The sequence below is a fragment of the Pongo abelii genome, chromosome 5, assembly GCF_028885655.2.
Source record: "Pongo abelii isolate AG06213 chromosome 5, NHGRI_mPonAbe1-v2.0_pri, whole genome shotgun sequence".
Taxonomy (NCBI): Eukaryota; Metazoa; Chordata; class Mammalia; order Primates; family Hominidae; genus Pongo; species Pongo abelii.
In genome coordinates, this window is record NC_071990.2 from 106397043 (window position 1) to 106414972 (window position 17930).

The 17930-nt window shown below is 37.7% G+C and overlaps 1 protein-coding gene across 1 annotated transcript in view; it reads right to left on the bottom strand.

Annotated features, from left to right (window-relative positions):
* The window catches only part of PREP (prolyl endopeptidase), a 121714-nt gene that overhangs the window by 67498 nt on the left and 36286 nt on the right, over positions 1 to 17930 (bottom strand). Inside the window, exon 7 of the mRNA XM_024248748.3 lies at positions 8231 to 8336. Within this exon, the coding sequence (XP_024104516.1) occupies positions 8231 to 8336 (106 nt within the window). The remainder of the gene's footprint in view (positions 1 to 8230; positions 8337 to 17930) is intronic.

The window sequence follows — 17930 nt, forward strand, 5'->3', positions numbered from 1 at the left end:
CCTGCACGTTGTGCACATGTACCCTAGAACTTAAAAGTACAATTTAAAAAAAAGTAAAAAAAAAAATCATTCAAGTTCCCATGAACAAACAACAACAGAAAGGTGTACGTTATTGTCTGCCACCAAATTCTGAAGCATATAACCTTAGCCATAAATACATACTACAAGTCATAAGCTCATTCAGAATAAGGAATGTGGCTGGATTCACAAAAGTCTAGCTATAAAATTGGAAAAATAGTCCAAAGTATAGGCCCTCACAAGGCCGGATGTTTTAAGTGAGAGCTCTTGAAATTCTTTTGCTCTCCTGAAACCTTGTTCTACAGGGCTTTTGTAGAGAAATAAATCAAGAGAAAAGGTATTTCAGTTCAACAATGGGGCTCATTCATTTTTGCTACTCACAAGTTAGAACACTGTTGATTTAAATGGAAAACAGGAAAATTACTTTTTAAAAAGAAACATGATTTAACTCTTTAACCATTTCACTTTTTGCCTACCTTCTCTGAGGTTCTTTTGTCTATAAAGTGGCATTATTCACTCTGAAGCCAAAAGAATTTTCAATTCCCAAACCTCTCTACATTCAAATGTTAAAATTACTTTTTATAAGCCTGCTTCTTGGTGGGGACTGATTCATTTATTGAGTGAAGATTAGTTTAAAATAAATTATCTTACGCTTTTCCTAGAGCAAAGTCATACTTTTATTACTTTGAAAAATCATCAACTAAACTATATTAACTACGTTTCATAGAAAATGCTGTGCAAGCTCCCTAATAATGGCAGCTAAAGTGCTTTTACACTTTACAAAAACTCTAAGGGCTGGACATGTCACCACAACAAATGCAAGGAGTGGTCAGGCACTGAGGCAGCAGGGAGCATGGGCTGCTGTTGTCCTGAATGACTTCCTTCTGTCTCAGTCTGCCACATGAGTAACAGAACACAGGCTTCGGAGTTAAGCTGACATGGATCCAAATCTTTAAATGGCATTAGGAAAGCTAGTTGGCCTCACCAGCCTCAGTTTCCTGGGGATAATAATCCGCGCTCCTCGGAAGCTGTTGAGAAGACTGAACGAGATGCCTACATTTGTAGCTCAGAACCTGACACACAGGAAGTGTTACATAAACAGTATTAACTATTATTCCAAATAACCCCTGTGTTCAAGTGACAAAAGTAAACCGAACGTTTTAAAATTAGTATAAATACTTATTTTATCACTAGTATTTTGTCTTTTATATCAAATTTCCTATTTTGGGTCTTGTTTTTATACTGTCTTTTGATGTCCCAATTCTTTTTCGTTTTTCCGCATTCCCACTCTGACACACAGATTTCCTACCAACTCCCTGTCTTCTCTCTGAGGCCCTCCTCAGAGAGGTTTGCTTTTAGCACTCAGATGACTTTGCTAAGCTTTGGACAGCTCCTTTGCTTAAAGCTTCTCGAATGTTTATCTCCCTTTTTCCACTCTACCCCCAAAGAATGTCCAGCCTTGCCAGGCAAGAACAAAAGAGTCAATATCATCTCTGCTACCTAAAAATAAGAGCTGCATTAGTCAGAGATGGTGAAATGACCAATCTACATGTCTGCTAAATACCAGATTTCCTTTTATGGTTATGTGTTAGCATGTAATGCAAATTTAATTCCTAATGCAGGAAAAAGCCAATTTTCTTTAATGACACGAAAGCCTTAAAATAAAAATATGGTAGGTACTGAATACTTTATCAATCTAAAACAATCAAACTTTTAGCAAAAAAAGGAAAAAGCACAGACAGGTTAGTGAAAGTCTGGGCAAATCCCAGGTAAGCTGATATTTCCTTACAGAAATCAGCATGTCACCACCTTTTCTCCCTAAACTCCTCAAAAATGCTGTGACATGAGCAAAGACCGCTCTAGACCCGTTTCAAGGATGCCTATATTGAAGGAGGTTGTTAAGTTACTAACAACAAAGATTTCAGACTTAGGGTTCTTTTTGCCTAACAATCACTTCTTAAGAATTCTATTAAAAACCTCTGATATAATTAATTTTAAATGTAGGTCGGGTGCAGTGGCCCATGCCTGTAATCCCAGCATTTTGGGAGGCTGAGGCAGACGATCACCTGAGGTCAGGGGTTCGTGACCAGCCTGGCCAACATGGTGAAACCCCGTCTCTACTAAAAATACAAAATTAGCTGGGTGTGGTGGCAGGCACCTATAATCCCAGCTACTCGAGAGGCTGAGGCAGGAGAATCACTTGAACCCAGGAGGTGGAAGGTGCAGAAAAAAAAAATGTATTCAGAACAGGGACTAATGGTCAGCTCCTTTTTTGCTGCTATTATCCTATAAAGCAGGGAATAAAGTACCTGACTTTCTACTGGAAAATTAAAAAACCAAAGAGAAAAGAAAATGAAAAAAAGAAAGAAAACAGAAGAGAGGAAGTCTGAGCCTGGATCTGTGCGCTGGGCCACAGCCCGTCAGACACTCCCTCGAACTGATGATATCCACATCTTACCATCCAGCAGATGGGGAGCACTTGAAGGGCAGGGGCTACCACGTGTCATTACAAGTGCCCAACACAGTGCCTGGCACAGGGTAGGACACTAATGCATGTCTAATTCATAACTAAATATATGATTTAGGTACTCCTACATTTTAAACTGAACCTTACATACAGCTGTTTATAATGTAGACAACAAAAGTAACCAAAGTTAAATTTTAAAGAAGTTATTAGTATCTTCTGCTTTTCTAATAAAATTATTTAGAAATATATCCCTGAGTTAAATGTATTTATATTTTTAAGGCAGAAACTTAAGTTTTCATGTAAATTTTTCAAGTCCACATACTTGAGAGAAAAGAGACAGCTCTGAGCCCTGATACTTACCCATACTGCAGAAAATATTCAAAAATTTATTCTGAATTTTGTCTATGTAACTAAAGTATATAAGGCAACTTTTTATATATTCAAAATAAGGCCAGACACAGTGGCTCACACCTGTAATCCCAGCACTTTGGGAGGCTGAGGCAAGAGGACTGCTTGAGCCCACGTGTTCAAAACCAGCCTGGGCAATATAGTGAGACTCCATCTCTATTTTATATTTAAATAAAGTAAATAAATACAATAGGGTTATAGCAAACTTAGGAAACAAAGTATATACATACTTCAAAAGAAATAATATTGATTAGAAAGGTATAGAAAATATAAGAAAATCCAGACAAATTATTTTCTTGTAAGGTTCAGGATAATTAATTTCAACAAATCTGTGGGCCTGAATCACATCAAGGATCACAGGAGTCAAGACTCAGCTGTCTTTTCTACTCCAGAACTAAAAAACGTCATGCTAGCCTGGTGTCTTTAATGTTACCTTGATACTTCTTCACTTTTGATGTTAAACAAGCAACAGAATAAGAGAAGCAAAAATCTTCTGCTCACACAATATACAGGAATGAAAAAAAGAACTCATCATTCTCAGGGCTTAATAAAGAACAAAAATTTAATGAAAAAAAATTTAGGAAGCCACAGGGATAAAGATTCAAAATGCTCAGAAGGCAGTAACAGTTACAGAGGGAGGGCGGCTTATCAAGCAAGGCCACCTGAGCACAAGGATCCCTAAAGGGACACGTCATTTGAGACAAGCTGGTACACACCTGCTGTGAGTCCAATAGGGACTGCTTTAGGCGCTGGCAACTCCATGGGGAACAAGACAGGCAACATCTCTCATCTCATGCAGCTCACGGATCCTCACACAAAGTGCTTTTGTATGGAGAGAAATGGAAATCAGAATGGGGGAAAGGAGGAGAAGGGGCAACTCTGGAGAGAAAGATATCTATCAAAAGTACAAGGAAGGCCAGGTGCAGTGGCTCAAGCCTGTAATCCCAACACTCTGGGAGGCCGAGGCAGGTGGATCACGAGGTCAGGAGATCGACACTAGCCTGGCCAACATGGTGAAACCCTATCTCTATGAAAAATACAAAAACTAGCCAGGTACGGTGGTGTGCGCCTGTAGTCCCAGCTACTTGGGAAGCTGAGGAAGGAGAATTGCTTGAACTTGGGAGGTGGAGGTTGCAGTGAACTGAGATCATGCCACTGCACTCCAGCCTGGGTGACAGCGCGAGACTGTGTCTCAAAAAAAAAAAAAAAAAAAAAAAAACTACAAGGAAGCCTGGTAGCCCCTGACAGGGACCTCTCTTCTCCCAAAGCAAGAAGGTAGTAACTCCACACATTTCGCCGGTAAGCCAGTGGAGAAGAGGATATGACTCTTTGGAGACGATCTGCTTAGCTGTTCTGAAGAGCTGAAAAATTATTATATATAAGCTTCTAAAGCCTAGAAGACAGGCCTACTTCCATTTCTATACAGTGATGCATGAGGTGAGTCATGGAAATTACCTGTTCAGAAAAGGTAAGGAGCAACTGCCAGCCTCAACTGCAGTTACTGAGTAAAGGATGTGATCCACAGCTTGCAACAAATGTGTTCATATTCTTAAGTGAAAATACTGCAAATGTAAATGGCAGAAATGAGGTTCTCCAAAGAGAGGCAGAGAACAACAGAGACAGCACTCCCATAAGGCAGCAAAAGAACAGAAGTCCACAGTTATTTGACAAAATGAATCCAGTTTTAATTCACACAGATCGCATTTAACTTTCAAGTTGCTAAGATATTTTCTATCCTGCTAATTTAGTTTTTTCTCCCTATGTGCTTTTTAAAAGATATTAAATTGCCATTGGCCTTTTTTGGGGGGCTTTTTGTGCTCTCATTTCAAAATGCACATGGGCAGGTTTTCTTGGGAGACACAGATGACGGCAATGTGACATGAGCCACCCAAGTGAAATTCTTTAGTCCTCAAAAAAGACAATTGAATGGTATCCTAAATATATAAATAATTAATTTATACAAAAATGCTGATGATTTCCCCAGCTTTAAGGGAAAACAGCTTAAAATCCTAGCAGAGATGCTTTAAGATATCAAAAGAGGTACAGATTTTAGTAATACAAAATTTGAGGTTTCACAACATGGATTGAGTTTTCAGGTACCAGTTGGTTCAGGTCTAAGTCATCTAACATTCAAGTTAACTAGTGCATTTAGCATTTAAGTTAAATGTTAATTATTCTATTTTTAGTGTAAAGAGGATAACAAAATTGGGGAAGCAGGTAAAAAAAAAAAAAAAAAAGCAAAAAAGATCCTAGGAGTTAATTATGGTTATCAACCGGGCATATAGACCCCTGAATTTTCAATTACCAACCTGTACAATTAGACATGTTCCCTCACAGTCTCCTCTTTTGTGATTATGCATCTGGCTTTGCAGAAAACAAGTTAATTTGAAAATCTGTATTTAGAGCAGCTTTGAATCTGAAGATAGACCTTTTTTTTTTGTTGTTGTTGTTTTTTGTTTTTTTGGTGTCCTCAATCTAGTTTTCTAAGCTACCTAAAACTAAAGTACGGTGATTCTAAATATTCCTCTTTCAGTCAAGAAACAAAGAAAAAAAGAAGGAATATTTGAGAACTCACTGCATGCCAGAAACCCTGCTAAGTCCTTTTCTTTGCATTTTCATTATTCCTCACAATTCCCTATGAAGTAGATATTATTTCCTTATTTGCAGACATGGAAATATTAAGGGAGAGAAAAAAAAAACTTTAACAGGGTAACCAGTTATTTAGTGGCGGAGCTGAGATTAAAATTCAAATCTGATTTGAAAGGCTATGGTTATTATCCCAATATATCCAACTGTAATTAACAGGAACCATTTTTTTTCTTAATTTAATGATCCCTATCTCAATCTGCTATGTCTCCCCTTTTATAGACTAAATTTACTTAATCTTTTCAATAGTAAAACAATCACACACAATACTTGTTTCTCTAAATAGTCACAATCATCAATTCAAAATGAAACCAGTGATCAATTAAAAAGCAAACAAACAAGAGTTCTCTAATCCTGTCCTGCACAATTGATTTTTGAACCTAAGAATGAAAACTGATATCCACATGGTGAATAACTGCAATTGTTGAGAACTTTCAGAATCCCAGGGCCGCCATTCAAAAGAATTACTCTGAAGTTTATGTTATTCACAAACGTAATGCGAGCAAAGCAATAATCAGAAAAAAGATAACGGGCTCAGTGCTACACCTGGAACCTAGAAGCTACCACTGGAGAATGCCGATCCATTTCATCAGTATGCAGCTCAACAGCTTCAAATCCACCTATCCTATGTTATTCTCTTCATATTCTGCTTTCTGGTCCACAGGATATGACATACTTTGCCAAATGCACCAGTGGAGCCCTAACACTGACAGATCAAGTTAGTACCATTGGACTTGTTTGTTCCATGAGCTCACTGTGATGGTCTTTTTGCTATCAACTTGGCTAGGCTAGTGTTCCTCGTTAATCAATCAAACACAAATACAGGTGTCGCTGTGAAAGTATTTTGTAGATGGGATTAAGGCCCATAATCCATTGACTTTAATGAAGAGAGATTATCCTGGATAATCTGAGTGGGCCTGACTCAATCAGTTGGAAGGCCTTAAGAGCAGAGCTGAGGCTTCCCTGGAGCTCTGAATGGATCATGGCCATTAAGAGTTTCTTAGATGCTCCCCTTTATTCTTCTTCATATTCATTCTTAGCTACACCATCTAGAATTTGGTTTTTGAGAGCCTAGTGCACCTCTGTACTGTCTTCCTTTTGGAATCCCAATCTCTTGAGTACTGTCTTCTGTAAATGCTAACGCTGCAATAATAAAATAACTGGGTTGCAGGGGAAAGATAAGGACCGAGAGTTTAGGGGAAAACAAAGAGGGTTTCCATGAGTTTTGCCAGCACTTGAAAGTTTCACTCAAAATATTATTATGCCTTATTAAAGTGGATATAGCAATAGCAGTCTGGTATATAAATATGTGGACAGAATTTTATTCTCCATATTTAGAACATGTGTGCAGGATAACAGCACCATAATGTCTGATGTCACCGATTCATTCAGGCTCAATCTTAAAAGGTTTGCTCAGTTCTATGAAGACCTATGCTTGCAACTCAAGCGAACAATTCCTGGATGGTGGTTTGCCCTGACAGAGAATGCAAACACTGATGTGGCCGATGCTGGTTTCTTGACACCAAGATGGATGTATCTCTTTTTCTTAATAGAAAAAAATACTCAGTTTTATTAAATGGATATATATTTAACTCTAGGAAAAAAGTTGCTGACTTCACCCTGGTATATGTGTGTGAATGGTGCTCTGTAGTATCTAATGTTAGGATGCAGATCTTGCTCAGAGAAGTTTAAAAATGATGCAATGCTCAATCAGACAAATATTTTCATATCACAATGTAACACAATGTTACAATGTAACACAATGTAATCTAATAACACATTATTAGAAACTAATAATGAGGTAAATACATTATTACAGAAATGCACTTAGTATTTTGAAAATCTAGGTCAACCCTCTCTAAAATATTATTTATTTTGCATTAACTAGAAGATAACGTAATTAGCTTAGTGTCTGTCCTTATCGGGGTGCCAGTACGTCTGATAGGATTTCTGGGTCTGGGAATTTTCAGCATAGTAAATTGTGCAGCTGAAAAGTTTTTGTGCTTGATGATAGTGCTGGTATGACAGAGATGGTGGAAGAGAACAACATTTAAAATAAACCATCTCCAGAATTTGTAACTGGCTGGTTCTATGCTTATCATGATATGTAAGGCTTTGGCAAGCAAACACAGGCTGTTCTTTTCCTAAGTACTGAGGGCCACTCTACTTACTACGTTAATCTAGCCAATTCCCATTGGTCTAATAACCCTTGCCTGTGACAGTTTGTAACATTATGCCTTTTTTGTTTATTTTAAAGACAGGGTCTGGCTATGTTGCCCAGGCTGGTCTCCAACTCCTGGCCCCAAGCTGTCTTCCTGCCTTAGCCTCCTGAGCCCCTAGGATTGCAGGTATGATGCCACTATGCCTGGCTGCACCATTAAATCTAAATAGTTACAGACCAAAAGGGTCAGCTTCTCCTTCACGCTCTTCATGTGCAATACTCATGGGATATTTTCACACTATGTGCAGAAAGTATGGCTAATCTCAATCGACAGAGAAAATGCTAAAGCCAACAGTTTCATTCCATTTTCCTTCATTTTATGGAATAGTACTAAAAGAAAAAAAATCAGATGAACTGACATGATGTGGTAGAATGGAAGAGGGTCTTGGGAAATCAATTAATAGACCAAAATAATACTTTTTAAATGAAGTTTCTTGGAATAACTATCTGTGTCTGAAAAAATAACTCACCCGCGATGCCACTGGATTCCTGCTGTAGGTCACAGTACCAGAGTCGGTTTACTGGATCACATCCTTCCCTTATTGATAACAAGACATAGCGGCCATCATCAGATAACTAAAAAAGAAAAAAAAAATAGTGCAGGGGGCTAATTAGAATTTATTTTTGTGAGAACATTATTGAATATTAAGTTAAAAAATTAAGGTTAATTTTCAAAGGCAGTGTCTCTGCCCCAAACTCATGATCTGATAAGAAAGTTATCTGAATAAAAAGATGAACATCAATTTTATCTTATTTCACCCATAATCATAGTTTAACAAAACACAGTGAATTATTTTAGTTGAAAATATCAGTAGAGGTAACTGAATGTCATAACTTCAATGTAATTTTTATTTTAATTTCTAGTCTATTCTTTAAACTGAAAATATGTGAAATCCATCATTTCGAATACAATATCCTTGACTTTAAAGTTTCCTCATGGGTTGCATAATTTAAAGTTTGTTGTTCTCAATAAAAATTAGCAAAATGGGGCCAGGCGCGGTGGTTCACGCCTGTAATCCCAGCACTTTGGGAGGCCAAGTAGGGGTGGATCACCTGAGGTCAGGAGTTCAAGACCAGCCTGGCCAACATGGTGAAACCCTGTCTCTACTAAAAATATAAAAATTAGCCAGGCGTGGTGGTAGGCGCCTGTAATCCCAGCTACTCAGGAGACTGAGGCAGGAGAACTGCTTGAACCCAGGAGACAGAGGTTGCAGTGAGCTGACACGGTGCCACTGCACTCCAGCCTGGGCAACAGAGTGAGACTCCATCTCAAAAAAAAAAAAAAAAAGAATTAGTAAAATGGGTATGGATGCAAGAAATTCACTATGGTCCACACTGGTCACATTGACAAGTTTCTACCGAACAACTGCTTATGCATATTTTTAGTCCCTTCTACTGCAAGATCTCAGAAATGAACGGCTTAGGCGCAGAGACTTTCCTTGTTAGTATAAACAGCAGAATGTTAGGTAGCAAAAAGAATCCTGATAAAAAAATCTAATACAAACAATGTATTATTGTTTTGAGTTGACAAAAAATGTGGTATCAAACTATACATATTCTTTTGCAACTAATTTTTTTCATTCAATATAAGTTTTATAATTAGTCCATGTTGATACATGTAAATCTAGTTCATTCATTTTAACTGCTGTATAGTATTACAATCCAGAAATATACCAACATTAGTTGATCCATCATCCTACCCATAAACATCTATATTATTTGTTTTCTTACTATTACATACTTCTTTAGAAAATTTCTTGAACATGTTTGTGACCTAAAATGCTTCCCAGTGTATATAACTAGAAGTAAAATTGCTCAGTGGTAGGACATGCACATATTCAACTTTATGAGATGTTGCCAAATTATTCTCCAAAGTGGTTGTACCAACTTACACTCTTACTTAGCAGTACTGCATGAGAGTTCCTGTTCTTCCATATCCTTATTATGAGGGTTAATTTTATATGTCAATCTGGCTAGGCCATAGTGCCCAGATATTTGGATGTTAGTTTAGATGTTTGTGAAGTTTTTTTTTTTTTTTTTTTTAAGATAAGATTACATTTAAATGAGCACACTTAGAGTAAAGCGGATCACCCTCCATAATGTGGGTGGGACTCATCCAATCAGTTGATGGCCTTAACAGAACACTGACCTCTGCTGAACAGGAGGGATTCAGCCAGCCAACTGCCTCTGGACTCAACTATAACTCTTCCTTGAGTCTCCAGCCTGTGGGCCTGCCCTGCAGGGTTAGGACTTGCCAAGGCTCCACAATCACATGAGTCAATTCCTTAAACAAATCCTCTCTATGTATATATATACACACATACACACATCCTATTAGCTCTTTTCTCTAGTAAACCCTGACTAATAGCTGTTATTCTTTCATTTGCTCCTTCAATAAACACTTGCTAAGTAGCTATTTTGTGCAAGACATTTTTCTAGGTGTTAAAGATACATCAGTAAACAAATCAAGAAAAAATGTTACATCTATTAAGGGAGAGGAACACATAAATATGGAATTATTTAGTATATTATGATAAATGCCATGGAAAACATGAACAGGTCTGAGTAAGGGAGACAGGATATGTTGGTCGGTCTGTAGTTTCTTTTTTTTTTTTTTTTTTGAGACGGAGTTTCACCTTGTAGCCCAGGCTGGAGTGCAATGGCACTCTAACCTGCAATCTCTGCCTCCTGGGTTCCAGCAATTCTCCTGCTTCAGCTTCCCGAGTAGCTGGGATTACAGACGCCTACCACCATGCTCAGCTAATTTTTGTATTTTTAGTAGAGACGGAGTTTCACCATGTTGGTCAGTGTGGTCTTGAACTTCTGACCTCAAGGTGATCCACCCACCTTGGCCTCCCAAAGTGCCACTGTGCCCAGCCAAGGCTGTAGTTTTAAATATGGCAATCAAGGTAAACCTCATTAAGAAGGCATCTTTCCACTGTTTTCTGACTTGCACTGTTTCCACTGGGAAGTTGGTGTCATTTCTTATCTTTGTTTCCCTATATGCAATATGTGTTTTCTCCTTTGGCTGCTTTTAGTATTTTGTTATCTTTGGCTTTCTGAACATTGATTATTCTGTAACGGGCTTTGATGTAGTACCCTGCTTGAGATTAATTGAGCTTCCTGAATCTGTTGATTTCTGTATTTTATCAAATTTGTAACATTTTTGGCCATTTGTTTCTCATGTATATATTTTTTGTCCTCTCACCCCTATTCTAGAACTTCAAATACATACTGTTACATAACTTGGTACTGCTCCACAGGTCAATGAAATGTGTCCATTTTTGTTTTATTTCTCTTTGTGGTTTAGTTTTGATTGTCCTGTCTTCAACTTCTGCATTTTCTTTTATAGCATCTAAACTGCTACAAACAGATAATTTTTCATCTCAGAGTTTTATTTTTTATCTCTAGAAGAGTATGTGGTTCATTTTTATATTTTCTATTTCTTTGTTCATTATATGAAATCTTTATATGAGATCTTTGTAAAGATCTCTAAAAAGTATTTTTTTATGATAGCTTTTTATAAGTCCTTATATGTTAATTCTACTCTCTGTTATTTCTGGATCTGTTTCTATTGACTATTTTTCCTCTTGGCTATCAGTCACATTTTTTTTGCTTCTTTTTTAATAACTTTATTTATTTTTTAACTGGATTCTGGACTTTTGAATGTTGTCTGGATTTCTTTTATTTTTTGGTCTGCCTGTAAAACATTTTGCGGCAGTTAATTTGCTGGCGGATCAGCTTGATCCATTCAAGACTTGTTTTCAAAGGTTTGTTGGGTAAGGTATACAGCCCCACTGCTAAGGCATGGTTTCTCTGAGGTCTAACTGAATACCCTGTGTGTTCACAAAGTCTTTCCCCTCTGACTTGTCAGAATGTGAACGTCTCCCAGCTGTTTTAAACCTTTGGGAGTTGTCAGCTTACAGCCCCCTAGTAGTTCTTAGCTTGAATCATAAAGTCTCAGTCAGCGTACACACTGCTTAACAGTCAGCCGAAAACATGAGGGGATTCCAAGGCAGATACCTGAAACTCTTCGTGGGCAGTTCCCTCCTTTTGTTACTCTGCCCTGCAAATTCCAGTGGCTTCAGTCTCCCTGATTTCCAATCTTTGGATCCTTAGCTCAGTGAGACTACAATACTCTGAGCTCCTCCTCCTTGTGCCAGAGGCCAAAAAATAACTCCAGGCAGAAAGCTGGGGCAACTGTAGGATTTACCTCTTTCCTGGATCAGTCTGGGGCAGCCTATTGATCAATATCTGAAAACAGTTGCTTTGTCTATTTTGCATAGTTTCCTAGCTGTGTACAGCAGGAGGACCAGTCTGGTACCAGTTATATCATCATGTCCAGAAGCAAAAATCTATCATTATGTCTTAAACAAGTCTCTTGCAAATGAACACAATTTGAACACATCTAGTCTTTAAAATCCAATCTAAAAATCTGTATTCCATATCCATTAATTTTTATTGCTGAGGTACTGGCTTCCACATTTTAAATTTTGAACTTTTTATTTATCTTGCTTTCCCCGGTGTCTTTCCTCTTTGTATTATATTTTTCCTTCTTTGATTTGGGAATTACACATTCTATTATCCTTAAGCTTTTAATATACATGGCTAACAAAACTTCAGAATTTTGGTTCCACCTTATTTTTAAACCATCCTATATTAAGATTAACCACAACTTCACAATTATAATCTTATTAATATAATTGAAAGCAACATCATTAATACTACTTCATACTTTTGTTCTCTTGTCCTTTAAATAAAGACAGACTCTTTATAGCTTACATCAATCATAAATGATGGCTAATTCAGTTGTAGTGATTCAGTCATCAGAAAGATAGGGCAATAACATTCACTGCAAGAACCACACCAAACCTTCGATGACAGCTGTCTCAAGCACATCTAATGAGTTTTTCTCAGCATTTCCAGCTGTGCTAAATAGCTGTAGCAGTTTATACTTAATCTAAAGCAGTAAGTCCCAAGGTACATTGCTGTTATAACACCAATTAAGTCAGTCCTCTTCATTATAATTCTCTTCATCACAATCTGGAGTTGCTCCATAGCCACTAAAATTTGCTAAACTGAAAACAACGTTGCATTTTCAAATGCTCAGTCTTAAGCCTCAAAATCATTTGTAAGTCACTGTTGCCCCCAAATGTACAGACTAAAAATATACCTCCTTCCACTTAAATTTAAACAACACACACTTAATGACAGCCCCACACTCAGACTATTTCAAGGCAATTTAAAAGATGAATCTTGGAAATCATTGGGAGAGGAAGACATAAATCCTGTTGATGTGGAGGGCATGTGACTGTGAACAGAATAAAGTTACTTTCCTAAAAGCCAGATTTAAAAAAAGAAAAGCAGAAAAGCAGGCAAGCCAAGAGCCCATTAGGCCTTCGTGGAACAGTTTGAATTCCAGTTCTACAATACTGTTTTTTTTTTTTTTTTTTCTTTAAGTGATAATGATATCCCAGCTAGAATAACTGTGCTCTCCAGAAGCAATTAATCTGATTTGCAAACACTGATTTTTTCTTTTGCAAAAACTGTAATAATATTAGCCTGACCAATTATGAAATAATTCCTAAATTTACAAATTCCTAAATTTGTGCTTTCATGGCTTCCTTCTATTTTAAATCTATATTATTTTAAGCAAATTTTCCTTAAGTAAAAATGACTTAACTTCATAAAAATCTATGATTTATGTAAATAAAACATTAACAAAAACAAAATTAAAAGAATTACTATAAATGAAACATTTACATTGCTGATATTAAATCCATTACTTGCATTCCTAACCATAACAATAAACATCAAGGTTAAAACTCTTTACCATTTTTATTACTGTCAATTTTTAATATGTAGGTTACTTCGACAGTCTACTTCTGCAAAGTCATCTGTTGAATTATATTTAGAGTACTGGTTAAATATAATTAGAAAATATTAAAAAAGAAAGTACTAACATCTGTATTGATAAATGTATTTGGAAAGAGGAAAAACTCTAGATGTAGAGAGTGTGGTATTCTACAGATGGGCTAAATAACATTTGGTCATTCACTGGTACTAAGCCTTTCATTTTCCACAAGCAGACAAAACCTGGGAGGTTATAAAAAAAACAGCCAAAAGCCACACCCCTATGCTCCTTCTCTGGTGGCTGGCAGAAAGGCATGTCTCCTGAAGGTGGGAGGAGCACTCACCTCCAGGCTTCAGGGAGTAATTCACTCTTCCCCCTTGCCTTGGCTACCCTTTCTTGGCAAAGTTTCCTCAAATTTAACTTCTCTTTCCACCAGAGTGGAATCAAGGTCCTCAATGAAAGGGGGAAGTCACTCAGCTTGCTTTGGTTAAGGGTACTTGGATATGCCATTTGTCATTGTAAAATGAATCTTCTGGGTGGTCCAGCCCAGTTCTCCAAAAGAGCCAACTACCACAGGCTCAAGGGCAAAAGCCTTTTCATAAAAGTGTATTTCTGTGCCCAGGGTGGATGAGGTTGGACAAAGCTACTATCACCAGAAGTGGCTGATCTTAATAGGAAAATCTCGGTCAACTTCCTGTCCCCAGCCAACTTCTCATCTCCCATACCAAAGACACAATTTAACATGTGCCATCAACCACTGTAGTCCACTATTCAGGGCAGCCACAGCTGGGGTGTGTATTCCCCCAAGATTTATCAAGGGTCTACCAAGTGCTGGCTGCTGAACCAGGCTCAGGCACACACAGATCAATAGGCCAGAACCTTCAAGAACTCATGCTCAGGTGGGAGAGACAGATACACTGAAGGATACAGACACACACAGAAAAGGCCATGTTGTAGAACATTAATAGCAAGAAGTACAATGTATGATGTGAGTGCCAGAGAGGGGCATCTACAGGGTGGTGAGCTGGATGGAAAAATGAATTCTGAGAAGGCTTTTGGGAAGTGATGACTCCTAAATGATTATTAAAGAAGTAGAATTCCCCTAGTTTCTTGAAATTGTCCATGCTTAAAACTCAAAGGCTACCCTGGTTTATGTTATCTGGTACAGAGAGCTATGTCTAACATATACTCAAGTACATACATTCATTCTCAAGTGCATATCTCACTGACAGACATCAGCATGTGTAGTGGGTGCCGTGCTGGGCTGCCCTCTAGGGCTGCCCAGCTGATGGGTGTTGGGAGCAGACAGCTCTCAGATGAGAATCTCTCCAGGTCTCATTCTCAAGTTGAAGATGGCACCTCTCCCAAGGTCATGCATTCTTTTGGGTTCATCCACATATGACAACTGGTTAATGTAGGTTTATAAAGGCCTGGACCCCTCTCCCTCCTGTTAGGACAATGCTGAAGGGCTCACCTAGCTTGAGGGTTCCTGTAGGATTGTCTGACACCTCTGTGATGATTGCATCACAGTTCAAGTTCTCCCTCTGCTGCCTTCGTTCGTCACACAGGCATTTTGAAAGCTCTCCCATCGAACTTCTGGCACACAAATTTCTATCTCAGAGTCTGCTTCCCAGGGAAACTGATCTGTGACAGCATGTAAGGCATCGCTAATATCCTGTAAATATGCAGTGTTTACAACACAGCCCACAGCCACTGTTCTTCCACTCAGTGTCCTTGCCAGGCCCAACAAACAGTTCACTTCTCTCCGCCTCAGGTCTGAATCAACTAGAAACAGAACAAGAGTCAACAGATGGAGAACCGAGATCTCAACTTCAGTGTTGAATAAGGACACACTTAAGAATGTGGCTTAGTGCTGTGAGTTAGCTAATCTGTGAACTCCCAACCTCTCTCATGTCTAGTCATTGAGAAACCAAGATTCAATGAAATTCCTTGGCAGGGAGGGTCAGAAAAATGGGGAAAGAAGTATTCCCCTTCCATCTTGGTGGTTTCTTACCCTGGCATATTTTATGCTAGCCTGAGGAAACCTTTATAAGTCTTGGCTTCTACTTTTGAAGAGGGAACCCAGTAACAGCTATCATTCTAACTTACATTTATCAAAAGGTAGGACATAAGGTATGGGGGTATTGTATTTTATAGTTTCATTAAAGCCACATTAATCCATTAGCAATTCTACTGTATATACTGTGGTACTAGGCTACACTAAGGAAGTCCAAGAAAACTCTCACTAGACATAGTTCAAATTGTTAGAGTATGTATTTTATACTTAACTCTATTAGGTTCACATGTACTTGCCTGATAAACGCGTAATTCGGACAACTTAGCATATTCAGGAAAATGACTCCTACAAAAATCACAGAATTTAGAGGAACAAGTAGCAACTGGAGTTTTTTGAAGGGAATCTAGTCCCAAATAAATATTTTTACAAAATGTCTTCAGTTAATGCCTCACCTAGGTGTGATGTGATTCACTCAGACCAGAGTCTTGATCAAACAATTCCACTTCACGAGGTCATCGGCTCTACCACTGGGTCATTTGAAGGCTTTACACACACACATACATATATACACACATATACATACCATATATGTATGAGTCTTCAGGATAAGTATGAAATAGATACTAATACCTCAATATGGCAATTTCTCTGGAAAATGGGTATATATTTTAAACAATAAACCTATATTATTAATATTAAACTGAATCTGGCTATTTTCAGTCTCAATACCATATAATGCAAGAATACCTGAGCTTTCCAAATGACCAAAGTAAACAAGCCTTTCTTCATATTAAGAGACAATTAACAGAAAAGCATTTCATGTTTTAAACTCTCAATAATTTAACTATGTATGAAGTAATTTGTCCTTAAAAACAACAGAACACAAAACCTAATATTTATATATATATATAGGATATGTGGACTTACATCAAACATATTTTCAAAGAAAAACTCAAAAGCTATTTTATGCTACAGCAACTACACTCCAGTCGTGTGGTGGTGTATTAATAAGGAAATTTTCATGGCCATGAAATTTCTTTAGTATAATTTTTTTCTCTTAGAACCTAACAAAAAAAAGGCAAAGAAAGTTTTTTCAGTATTTGAATCTACACGCACTTTCAAACTGAGGAAGGTATTTTCTTTTATATGTTATAATAAAAGAATTAGTTGCATGTAAAAAAAGCATTCTAAAAAGCAGTGACACTTGAAATTGTCCTGGAAATGAACAAAAGGAGTGAAAATGGATTTTAATAGCTTTGAGAGTTAATCATGCTATTCTCAGAGCAGGAGACTTTATCAAATTTATTTTATATAAATCTTTTGAATTACTTTCATAATAGTTGTGAATCATGGCAACATCCCTTTAATATTATTTTTCTAACACTTAGGAAAACTTTTAAAACCACCTACAATGATGACTTTTCATATATGAAACTCATTTATGGATTTGTAATAAAAATAAGAGGCAATGCCAGTAACAGACATACAGGGGAGCCATAAGCACATGTGAGTATGCATTAATAATTTTAACAAATAAAGTTACACAGCTTTCCCAGTACAGTGTGGTACTACAGCAATAGAAGAAGAAAAGAAAACAATCCAAATACTGTATGTTGTGTTGCTCAGTATGCTAGAAACTGATAAAACAGAAAATTCTAAGAAAACAAAACACGTACAAAATAAAATAAATAATGTAGGACTTGACATGATACAGGCACTACTATTTCTGAGTTCGCTGGTTGTCTGGTTGATAAATTTGGTTATTCAACAATCTACTGTTTGGGTTGGGTGTGGTGGCTCAAGCCAGTAATCCTAGCACTTTGGGAGGCCGAGGCGGCCGAATCATTTGAGGTGAGGAGTTCAGGACCAGCCTGGCCAACATGGTGAAACCCCGTCTCTACTAAAAATACAAAAATTAGCTGGGTGTGGTGGTGTATGCCTGTAATCCCAACTACTCGGGAGGCTGAGGGACGAGAATCACTTGAACCCAGGAGGTGGAGGTTGCAGGGAGCCAGGATCACACCACTGCACTCCAGCCTGGGCAACAGAGCGAGACTCCATCTCACAAAGAAAGTATCTATGGTTTGTCTTATTTTCTTCCTTGCTGAGCAAAACAAGTGTTCTGTAAGAAAAGGGATTGATCAACAAATCCAACATGTCTACTAAAAATGACTCTCTCCTGCAGGATTGTTTTATGTATGAAGAGCGGCACAGCCTTCTTGCTTTACTCACATCCACGTCTCTAGCTTGGCTTTCTGACTTTTCTGCCTTCCCAACCATGCTGCTAAGATTTTCCTGT